Source organism: Xiphias gladius, chromosome 21 (assembly GCF_016859285.1).
Source record: "Xiphias gladius isolate SHS-SW01 ecotype Sanya breed wild chromosome 21, ASM1685928v1, whole genome shotgun sequence".
Classification (NCBI taxonomy): Eukaryota; Metazoa; Chordata; class Actinopteri; order Istiophoriformes; family Xiphiidae; genus Xiphias; species Xiphias gladius.
Window position 1 is genome coordinate 30,801,438 of NC_053420.1, and position 12,533 is coordinate 30,813,970.

At 41.1% G+C, this 12,533-nt stretch overlaps 1 protein-coding gene across 1 annotated transcript; it reads left to right on the plus strand.

Annotated features, from left to right (window-relative positions):
• Positions 1–8,910: 8,910 nt before the first annotated feature.
• LOC120806969 lies at positions 8,911–10,899 on the plus strand. The gene is made up of 2 exons (XM_040158540.1): positions 8,911–9,051; positions 10,132–10,899. The coding sequence occupies exons 1-2, from the start codon at positions 8,911–8,913 to the stop codon at positions 10,897–10,899; spliced, it is 909 nt and encodes a 302-aa protein (XP_040014474.1).
• The last annotated feature ends 1,634 nt before the right edge of the window (positions 10,900–12,533 follow it).

A 12,533-nucleotide genomic window follows, 5' to 3' on the forward strand; every position in this document is an offset into this window, starting at 1 on the left:
GCTCAAAAACTTGTTGGTTGCGGGCAGGAGAACAGCATTCCAAATCTGGCAACACAGATGGAGATTAGCCTGTACAGACAGTTCCGCCACTTCTTCCCCCTGTGCTGGGGTAGGAGAGGGGGGGTAGCCCATGGAGACTAGGAAAGGGGACATACCTGTGGGTGCGCTGGTGAGGCAGTTGTGGGCATATTCTATCCACGGCAGTTCAGAGTTCCAGGCGGACGGGTGGAGTGCCATCTCCACATCCTGATTGGCCTGGTCCTTCTGCCTGTTGGTCTGAGGGTGGTAGCTGGATGATAGGGTGGCGGTAGCACCCAGGGCCTGGCAGAAAGCCTTCCACACTTGAGAGGAGAACTGTGGACCCCAGTCAGACAGGATGTCGTGGGGTATGTGGAGCCAGAACACATGGAGCACCAGGAGGTCCACAGTCTCAATGGCTGAAGGGAGCAGGCAGTGGGTGCAGTAAGCCACCCAGAAGCTGATGGGCAGACTTGCTATGAGCAAATATGCAGCAGGCAGACACGAAGGCTCCGCTGTCTTGGATCATGGATGGCCACCAGAAGCCTTGTTCGACGAATTTGAGGGTGTGCTTGAAGCTGGGGATGACCGATGAGTTTTGAGGTGTGTCCGCATTGGAGAACTTGGGACATAGCTGAATCAGGCACAAACAGACAGTTAGATGGGCTTTACCCGGATCAGGATGGCTGCACTGCACCTCTCCAACAAGGGTCTCTACTTCCAGTGTTACTGCTGCCAACATGCAGGAAGGAAGAAGGATGGTATTGAGCTCAGACGAAGGTTACTCTGGGGCAGACTGACAGGATAGGGCATCTGTCTTAAGGTTATGGGAACCAGGGCGGTAGGTGAAGGTAAAGTTGATCTCCCCAGGAATAGAGCCCACTCTGCCTAACAGGAGTTGAGCTGTTTGGTGGATTGGAGGTAAGAGAGGTTTTTGTGGTGTGTCAATACAACAATGGTTGTTCAGCACCCTCCACCCCTCAAGGGCCAGAACCACTGCCAGGAGCTTACTCACATCATAGTTGTGCTCGGCCAGGTAGGAACGCTGGGAGAAAAAGGCGCAGGGATGCAGCTTTTGGTTCTCCCGGGAATCCTCGGAAAGGACAGCCCCCACACTTGAGTCCACCTCCACCGCAAACTGCCTGGAGGGTTGGTATGTGTTAGGACCCGGGCAGATGTGAAGAGCTTCTCAAGGTGGCTGAAAGCAGTGTCAACCTCAGGGGTCCAGGAATAGGAGGAGGCTGTGGAGGTGAGCTGGGTGAGAGGAGCTGCCACTTAGCTGAAATCCCTGATGAAGCACTGGAGGAAGTTCACGAAGCCAAGGAATCGCTGCAGCTGCTTCAATGTTGTGGGTTTAGGCTACTCTGCCACTGCCTGGATCTTAGCTGGGTCCGTTCTTCACCTGCCCCTGCTTCATTATATAGCTGAAAGAACATTGTTTTGGGATGTTGAAGGCTGTCTCTACTTGTTGCCTTCCCGGATCCGAATTAGGTGATAGGTGTTCTGAAGTTTCGATTTGGAAAAGACCGTTACATGTTGAAGGGACTCAATAGCAGTTGATTAGGGGAAAGGGATACTTGTTGTTGACACTGATGTTATTGAGGCCAAGGGAGTCGATGCAAGGGTGCAGAGAGTGGTCTTTTTTCTCAACAAACAAGAAGCCGGGACGGATTGGAGAAGATGAGGGTCTGATTAAGCCAGCTGCTAGTGAGTCATACGGTATTTTTCCATGCCGTCTCTCCCAGGAAGGGAAAGGTTATAAAGATGGCTGGAAGGCAAGGATCCACTGGGAAGCAGATCGATAACACATTCATATAGCTGGTGTGGTGGCTGAGAGACGCCTTGCTGATTATTAAAAACTTCAGCTAGTGTATGATACTTAGCGGGTACTGATGAGAGGTTGGGAGGCTCAGCAATGGGGGTAGCAGCAGATTCACTGGGAGCCAGGGCAGACTGGAGGAAGTGGGAGTGGCAGAACAAACTCCGGCTGACCACGGTGCAAGCAGGCCAATCAATGTGGGGGCTGTGGAGCTCCAGCCAAGGCAGACTGAGGACCACTAGAGAATGGGGAGGGGAGATGAGATGGAATGGATAGATTGGATGGAATGGATAGATTCCAGGTGGTTACCTGACAGGACAAGGACCAGGAGCACAGAGCAGTGGGTTATCTGAGCCCGAGCTTTCCATCCAGATCACTGAAGTCCATAGGCAGAGGAAGAGCCTCAGTGGTGAGCCTGGCCTGAGCAGCAAGTGTGGAATTGATGAAATTTTAATCTAACTTTTTGACGGTCCACCGGCCCAACAATGTGGCGAGATTTCTCCTGGTGCTCTCGATGGCTAGTCCGACTATGACAGATGGTTGAGAGAGAGCGAGAGAGAGAGAGAGAGAGAGAAAGAGACTGGATCAAGGAGGGGCTGAGTGAATCAATGTGCTTCACACAGCTCTACAATGAAGCAACCAGGGCTGTAGTCAAGCAAAGACTAAAATCATACTTGCTCTTCAACAAATCGATCAGGAAATCTTTAGATTTACTAAATTGGCCACAATTTAATAAATTTAGCTAAGTGGAAGCCTTATTAGCCTAAATGAATGGTAAATAAACATAAAAAAGCTAGATTTGCATCATATTAAAATATTTTAACGTAATTATTGCATACTGAAATGATAACAACTGACTCAGCACTGACCAGCGTGTACCTGCCCATATTCATATGATTTCTGAAAATAGAAGTAGATCAACTAGTGATCCGAGCACAAGAATAATTGACGAATTGAGTGTACGGTATATACCGTACATTGGGGCCTAATCCAGGAATGAGGGACAAGTGTTGATGCCGTAGGTGATTGGCAGGAGCCAGCAATAACATCGTACTATTGCTAACATCAAACAGCCACAACATTAAAACTGGTAACTGGTTTTAATGTTGTAGCTGATGATTATTGCATTGCATTCAACTACTGTACATTTTCTGCCACATAACAAGGTCTCTAAACAGTTGCTATTACCCTTAGATTTCAGGGCTCAACAACCCTGGCCCTTTGTAACCTCACACCTGAACTTTTGTAGAGCCTGGGTCATAATTCCATACTAAGGGATTTGTATGATATATGAACTGACATCATACACTGTTTTGGGAGTTAGTGTACAGAAGTACTGACTGTTTTCTATTAAATGATAGCCTACAATATGAGACATCAATCTAATAACTTATCTTTATGATTACAATGAGTTTTAGTGACCCTGTGTGATACATTGATGCGACCCAGGTCCAATTTATTTAAAAATGTTTGGGCTACAAATTTGTGCTCTTTTACACATTAGATGCTTGTTACTCAAACACAGATCCCTTCCCAAATGGGCATGACCAGCAATTTATTTTGAAAATTTGGTTACCACAGCCCCCGGCACAAACCAATGGACAACAAGGCGCAGCTGGCTGCAACATGGAAGAGAGAGTGAAAACATTATTTGTAGGAAGAATACAGTACCAGCAGGTAGAGTTTGGGCAAGCTTCAGTAATTGCTATTCACATGAGCTCCTCTCATCCCATTTAGAAGGAGCAACGGGGGAGAGAGGCTAGGGTCTCTGAGAGAGAGAAAAAGTTCATCTCCATTGTGATATGTGATAATAGATAACCAGCAGTAATCATATAACCTTTTATGATTACTCTAATCTATTAAGGAACAGAGATGATTAAAGGACGTTATCAGGGAAGACAAGTGTCATATTGATTAATGAAACAGGTGAATGTTTTTAATACTTTTGTACTGCTTTTATAATGTTAAACTTTATACTCAGGATTTGGACATGACCTCTGCTCCGGTTAACCTGTGCTTCTGTGTGGCTTGTGCAACATGTCAAAAGGGATGTAATTCCCGTTATGGAAAAGATAACCCTAGACAAACAATCAGAGCTAAGAGAGAAGGCATAGCCTGAAGAAGGAGTCAAACTTTCAAAAACAGTGAGCAGCAGTGGTAACACTCAGAACACCGGGCGTTGAGCTTCAGTAAGATCTATCTGTTTGTGTGTTCTCCCAAGATCTTGGTAAATAAAAAAACATTTTTACATCTCAAACTACTCTCAGACTCCGTCACTTCTCGCTCACATCAACCAACCCAGGAAAGTCAATCCGACTTCAACACCATCAACAATATAAAAAATACACAACACCCCAAAAACTAATATACAATGCCCCAAACATGTGGTCAATGCCAAAATTAACAGGCAACTGAGGTATGTTGGGGCAGCAGCTACTGGAATATCGGCAGGGCTCGTTATAGTACTGCAAACAATTAGGTCACACGCAAATTACACTGTCCTCAAGACTCATCATTAGGACAGCTACCCAACTCCAGATGACTTTACTGTAAACATGGTATCTGTGAGAAAAAACCTTTCTTTCCGATTTTTAGACAAAAACAGAACAATATTTACTGTTAGATCCTGGCTGGTCCTGTCACCGTGTCTGGAGATTTAAAAAAATTAAAGTGTAACTTTACCCAAAACTCCAAGCCTGACTCCACCCAGTCAGGGTGTAATTTTGAAAAATGCTAAAAAGTTACTGCAGAGAGCTCTTTTGAGATGGAGATCTTTTCCCCTCCAGAATCCCCTAAATTGGACATTAATGTGGTGGAGTACATTGGTGGCCCCGAGCTATATCAATTCAAGCCATTGGATCCAGGCCCAGTAATACCCGAAGCCGGAGCTCTGGAGCTGACCATGTATTAGAAGCACTTTCATGAAAAATGCCGGTTGCAAATGTACATTGCAGTGTTTTGCTATCAAGAGACCTGCTTTCATATGCAACCACTGCTGCACCATGAGGTTCTGAATGGAAAGAATGCAGTCCGGCGGTGCCTCTACAGATGTCAAAAGCACAAGTCCAAACCGTTGACCCAAATTTAAAAAATACTAAATAGAGGGTTAGCAAAAAAATAGTCAGTATATATTTGAAAATAAGCACGGTTTCACAGACTCCCACTCAAGGATGGGTGCTGAGGTGAGGTGTGCCACTCACCTCTTATTAGAGGGAGTTAACATTCTTTTTTTTAATATATATTTCATGATGTTAACTAGAGAACAAAATTCAAATTCATAGCAAATGATCCGGATCTGCACCAATTTTTAATGGGTTCTTCACTGGCCCGTGCCGAATCTCTCCCCTGAGTTTAGTGCAAATCAGTTCAGTACTTTTTGCTTAATCCTGCTGACAAATAAACAGACACAGGTGAAAACATGACCTCCTTGGCGGAGGTAGTAAGTCCCAAACAGTTGACTCTATGTCAGCATTGGTCTTGCAGGGTTCGGGATGAGTTAAAACAGTAGATGGCGTGTTGAGCCATTTTGAACCCATGAAATGCAGATTTTTTATAACTTTGTGAAAAAATGTCATTATCAACACCAGCATTGATGTGTTTCATCACAATACAGTCATATCATTTAGTTTACAGCTCAATAAACATGTTTAAGTGTTCAGTAATTCTTCAAGGAAGTCACGCTACTGTGTCATCATGTAAAATTAGGAGCAGCCCCTCTCTCAAATCAGAGACTGCAGATGAAACACACCTATCATTTCTGCTGTTGTGTTATGGATACAGGTGTTAAGTCTACTACCCATAATTGTGGGCAGCTCACTCATCACATAGAACAACAGTATTGATGTTCCTGCAGAACCCGAGTCACAGGATTACACTCCTGTGGATAATATTGTTGGTAATTTTTCTCAGTCTCAAGCTATATTTTGATGCACTCAAAACCTGCAATAAATGGAAAAAAGTGTGGCAAACGGAAAGAGGCAACACTTGACATAACTGAAAGGTGTTTTTTGATTTTGGAGAGGGGTGTGTGTGTCTGCCAAGTGAAGCGACAGAAACTGCCCTGCGTCTGTGTTTGCATAGGGGGAGGTCTGAGCAGGTTTTAATGGAAGCACGATTTTGTGACAAAATGAGCACCAAAATTGCAGTGCTCCGCTTAATTAGCATAACTCAGACTCAGCCGCCACTCTCCTCTCACATCGGCGCAAACACATTGGTTTTGTGCAGGGAAATTACCAAACAGCCACAGGCACAGAAAAATAGACTTGCGCCCAATGAAAATAGAGGCCAAAGAGTTTACAGTCATGTTAGCAGCTCTGTGAGGACATACTAATAGAAACTATGACAACTATAAAAGTCATTTGAAAAGTGAAACATGTTTTACCAGTCTCTGGAGGTGAATTAACATCCACAACAAAACCTCAGCACACAAAGACACACATACACACACACACACACACACACACACACACACACACACACACACACACACACACACACACAGCTTACAATTTCAAGGCCAAACTCACAGATCAAACTACTGTAGAGGCCCGCTGGGCTCATGTTATTGGCAGAACTCCAATTGGACGTTCGTTTAAAGGCCTGTAATTTTTTTCCTTGAGAAACATCCGTAATAGAATTTCATTAACTGATATGTACTGCTTTCTTTTGTGGAGAAAAGCTCATGCCAAGCCTGTGTTTTGTTACAAAACTGTGGTACCACTCATGTTGTTTTGTTACCGTGTGGTCTCCCATCTGGGTTTGAAAAAAAAAAGCTAAGGGACTCAAAGCCAGGGTTAAGCATTATCTATCATCTATTTCTGTCTAAACTCACCTTTTGGCTCCTTGTAATAGGGTTGCTATCTTGCTAATATCTGACCCCTTTACAGTGAAAAATAAAAGAAGAAACATGGAATACAGTCAACATATGTTACTTGAAATTTGGTAAATGCTGTTTAATAGTGATGTGAATCCTGAAATGTTTAAATTAAACTTCACCAAAATAACATGTCGCACCTGAAATAACGAAACATTATGCCGATAAAATTTCACAAAATTAGTAAAAAAATCAGATATTTCCAATCATTATAAACTTTATGAATATTACTTACTATGAAACACACACATCTCTCCATGTATGCTGACATGAATAAAACAAAGTGCCTACATTGCAAAAGATAAGTGAAGTTATGCTGACTTGTAGCGCTACAGTGACTTCCTGTTGACATAGTTCATTGCTCTTGGACATGCTTTCCTAGCAATTGAAGTTTTAATGATTTAGTAAATCCCTAGTTAGAGATTAGCTAGTAGTTACTAAGAACATAGAAAGGACTTTACTTTCAAATTTATTAATGGATTCATGAACAGCTGGTGCAACACAAACCAGAAAACATGGTCATTTACAGTATAAAGTATTTAGTTCTTCTCTAATATTTGTCTGAGTTTTGAGGATGTATTTAAGAAGTATCAAGTTAATAGTGACAGTGACCGGTAGTGGCATTATACCATTTTGCTTGGAATTATGGATTGCTTGTCCACCATCCATACAAATTCTGAGAGAACCTGAAGGTAATTGCTGTCATTCTGTAACCATGGAAGGTAAACTGTAACCATGCAGATTAACAAATTTAACTATAAACAGGAGTTTCTATTAAATATACAAGGGGAAGTTGCCTAAAGGACCTAAAACAAAGGACAGGTAGGTAGGCTTACGTATGTTGTATCACTTTAGGAATTCATCTAACTATAAGATTTGATATTGTGGACTAATAACATATAGGGTAATGTGTATTAACACTGTGTTAAATGAGTATTTTATTAATCTTAATTCTATTGATGTCAATTACACTGCCCTAATTAGTAATTATTAGCATTAAAATGTCTCTGAGCTAGCTAGCTTGTTAGGTTCATGTAAACTAAGTTGACTGTGTTTTTTTCTCACAGAGATTGCCAGAAAAACAGTTGTTCAAAATCTGGACATTAACTGGCCTTACTCTGTTGGCCTTACTACAATGTTAGTGACTTTATTGCAAAAGCACATACACATCCCAGTAACTTATGTAAAATTTCTACTATCATTAGCCACTTCCTTGCTTCATTGAGCTAAATGTCCAAAAACTCTCACAAGTGGTTAGCCTATGATTTCTACCATCCCCTTGGCTTCTAAATAGTTGCCCACAAGCAATTATTGAAACACTCACAATCGAGAAATATAGAATTTAATATTGTTAATAATTAAATAAAACAGTGTTTATCATTACACCAGAGAGCACAGAGCAGGTGGAAATATCACTTGTCTGCAATTTCAGATCATGTTGAATCTTTTATATAGAATTTTAAAGAAAGACCACATTTTGGATTTTTGATGTGATGTACTGTATTTCCTTGTGTAAGAGGACATTGTGGAAGGACATAGTGCAAGGAGAGTTCACTTTGCAGTGCTGTAGTTGACAGATGTGGATAGGTGTGTTGAAAGGTTACTGTGATTGGCGGGTTGGGTTTGGGCATGAGCTTGAATTTTGGAGTGGTAGTAGGCAGCTGGATTGTAGACACACTGATAATCTGTGATGATTTCATTGCTTGGAATTGCTATTTTCCTCCGCGGTTCACCATTCAGCATACAACAATCCAGGAAGTAATGTCTAGGATTTTGTTTTACAATAAAAGAAGACTGATCAGACTTTCTGTCTGTACAATGAATCTATGGAATAATGTGATACAGAAATATAACAGGGTAATACATTTTTTTTTTTTTTTTTTTTCCATTTCATACAATGACAATAGTGCAAAGTTAATTTTTCTCAATTTCAGTTACACTTTATGTCATTCACGGCATATTACTATAAAAACTGTCTCATACATTTCTAAAGTACTTTTGACGGTTGGGACCTGAAAAGCCAGTGATTGGTTGCTTCTCATATTTGGGAAACCTAGACTGTATTTTGGAACATAAACAGCCTCTTGATCCTCAGTCCATCCATTTTTTTTAACTTCCTGTATATGGCCTTTGACAAACATACTCTACATGACCATGCATTAGCTTGCCTTTACAGCTATGATTGTATGTTACAGTCACCATGGATGACATCGAGCTTGCCTGTACAAGCTCAGATGGATGTGGAGCCCAGGAGTTCAGGAATCAGATGGACACCCTCCCAGATATTCACAACCAAATCCTACAACTGCTTTGCACCAGACTTAGTGACAACTCCATCATGGTTAGTATACCATAAAGTAGAGCTGGGTACAAGCTATGTGGTCTTGTATTATCATATGTTATCATATGTATTTGGGCTTGTATAATACATTGTAAATTACAGTTAGAGAGGAAGGGGAGATGGATGGACAGGGAAGCTGCAGTTTTTAATATGAAACAATCTGTGATAGTTGCACAGTGCCATTTCCACTCAATTGCCAGAGCCCACACTATCTGCATTAGAATACAAAATGTGTACATTCAGCTCCATAGGTGACAATTGAATAGTTGGCCATGTTTGGGGGAGTGGCACAGTACATCAACTTGGACATTAATACCGAAAATGGTAGCATGTAAAAATAAAAAAAAAAGGGGGCGTGTTACTGTGGACATGTTACTAAATGTCCAGTATGATCAACAAATTAATGACTTTGAAGGCTAATCGGACAACAAAACACTACACAGCAGTTTATAAATACTGTAGACATAATTTTACAACCCTGAAGTTCAGGGCTGCATATATAAATATTATTTTCATTATCAATTAATCTGCTGATTATTTTCTCAATTAATCAATTAGTTGTTTTGTCTATAAATTGTCAGGAAAGAGTAAAAAAAATCTCCATCATCAATTCCCAGAGACAAGGTAACAGATAAACAACCAAACCAACATTGACACCTGCTTCATGCGACAATTGGCTAGATATGCAGAAGTATGAAAGTAGGCAAGATATTTCACTACTGAAGTACTTCTTTCATCTCTCATAGATGGAAATAAAAATAGATAGGCCTGCATTTTTCACACACTGCCAATGTTGTTCTGAACATGGTTTTAAAACCCCTTGTCCACCCACACAGGTGTTTTCACTTATGTGAATTATCTGACCAGAGCTCTTCTCAAGACTGTGTGGGGATGTACAGACTGTGATGGACTGATAGCTTTCTCACTCTCCTGTTAAATTTGGTGTTCCTGTTAGAGCAGGACATTTTACACCATTATCCACCCAGCCTCAACCTGACTAAAGGTCGAATTAGCCACAGTTATTGAAGAAAAAAGGACTTCAATCAAGTGATAATGAGCTGTCTTTTATTTATTACCAAGGTATTGCAAGAAGAGCTGCAGCTCATGCAGAGGAGCTCATACTACTTGGAAATCCAGCGAGACGATTTGGTACCAACTGCAGACCAGCAGCAGAACACTTTACATTTATCTGACAGCACAGTATGGTCTCTCATTGATCAGCGGAGGCTGCGGCATGCCCTCACCCAGGCTAACACCCAGGTGAAGCTCCTCCTCACTCTTCTTGGATTGCTTTACCAAGAGATCATCAGGGGCTGTCGGGAGCTGGAGGCCTTCATCCTTAAGTACAACCAGGGTTTGGTGGGCAGTGACACAGCAGCTTCCATGCAGCAGAGGCTCCAGCAAACCCTCCAGTATGTGAACGACTTTGAAAGAAGAATGACACAGAATCTTGGCCCACTAGACCTTCAGAATCAGCTAATCCCCAACACAGGCAACATCCCCATACCACAGCTCAGTGCATCACTAGCGATGAAAATGCCAGTGATATTTGACAGGTCCGAGTCATGTGTGACATCCAACTCTGTGTATCTGTTTTGGGAAGTCGCAGGCAAGCAGTTTCAGGAGTCGAACCAACCGTTTGAGATCCATGTAAAGAGCCTTAATCCAACCATTGATGGACATGGCCAGTTTTATAAATTGACATGTCAGTCATACAACATACAGGTCAACAACTTGATCTCTGACAGGTACTATCAGTGCTCTGTCAAGAGAATAGATGCTGTCAATTTGGTCTATGGACTGTGGATTGACAGCATCATCCTGAAGACCTTGGATATTTCAAAGTAAGAACAAAATGACCCTTTTTGAATATGAAGAGAGTGAAGAGAAATGACAGCCTTTGTATATTTACAAAGCAAAATATATTTGATGTACTTTATTGCAAATAAAATAACCTGTAGAATTTCTTGACCCAAAGACTGTTAAGTGCATGATAAAATGGTTAGTCGAAATGTTGCAACCTTACGCATTCTGGCATTTGTTACTCAAGTCAAACATGGATAACAAAGGCTGATCAAGGAACACATGGTAAATTCTATGGTTTGCTAACAGTAAAAAGGTAAGGTGATCTCAGAGATCGAATAACTTAGTAAAATAGCTGTAAATGTTAAATTTCAGAGATTAGGAGCTTGAAGCTGTATCTCAGTCATGTATTTTAATGTTTAAAAAGTTTAAAGTCATCCATTAGTCCTGCTTAAAGCGCCTGAAAACCTTTTTAGAGGTGGAAATTATTAATTACTTGCTGATTCGAATGACTGAATCAACTGTTCAGTTCGGTTAAAAAATTCATAGTTTTTGTCTGTCTAGTTTGTTTATTTTTTTCCCCTTAAGCTAAGTGGTATGCTGCATCACAATACATCTGCACATCATACATACAGTGGATTCAGAAAATCTCCAAACCCCTTCCCTTTTCGCAAACTTTATTGTGTTGTAGATTTCCTTAAATTGATAAAGTTGCCATTTTCACCCATCAATTTACACTTAATAACCCATAATGACAAAGTGAAAACATGTTTTTAGGAATTTATGCAAATTTAGTAAAAATCAAAAACTGAAATCTCTTTATGTCCACAATTTAACCACCCTCTAATGGCTACTGGCACTGGGACTGGGAACAGGGAGGCAAGTCTGAGAACTGTTGGGTGATTGGAGGAAGCTTATTTGGGGAAATGAGGGGAGTAACATGTCTTGGGAATAGTGAGCTGAGCCGGAGACAGAGGCCAAGGGTAACAGAGGGACGGATTTTGACAGTTATATAATGTTTTATTACATAATATACTAAATTATATTTCTATATTAATACAAACAAACACGCTTTAAAATATTATATTCTACTCTGGAGTTTGCTGTCATAGTAAACTGTGCTGTCACTTCACTTGAGATACTACAGTCCTATTACTTTAAGTGCAACACTGGTAACACTGGCTTTTCACAAAGTGTAAATCATCCCACTCACTGTTTTATTCACACCCTTTAACGAAATATAAGGAAAGAAATCCATTGTTATTTACTCCAATGCCATGTGTCAATACAATGGAGGACAGCTATCTCAACTTTACTCCCACACAATTTGATGATCTTGTAGTTAGTGCTGCAGCCTGACTCTTGACACTGTTGCCCCTCTGAAAAAGAAGGTAGTGAATCAGAGGAGACCAGCTCCATGGTACAATTCACAAACGCTTGCTGTAAAGCAGACACTGTGAAAGCTGGAAAGGAAGTGGCATTCCACCAATCTAGATGACTTTCGTCTATCTCAATTTATTGGTAGGATGGTGGATTTATACCAGTTTATTGTATAAGCAGAAATGTATGTATTGATGGTTTTGATAAGTTCTTTGGTTGATTTGTTTGGATTTTATAGGGGTACATGATTTCTTGATCTTACTAGCGTGGATACCTGTGATATTGTTGTTTTAGCATAT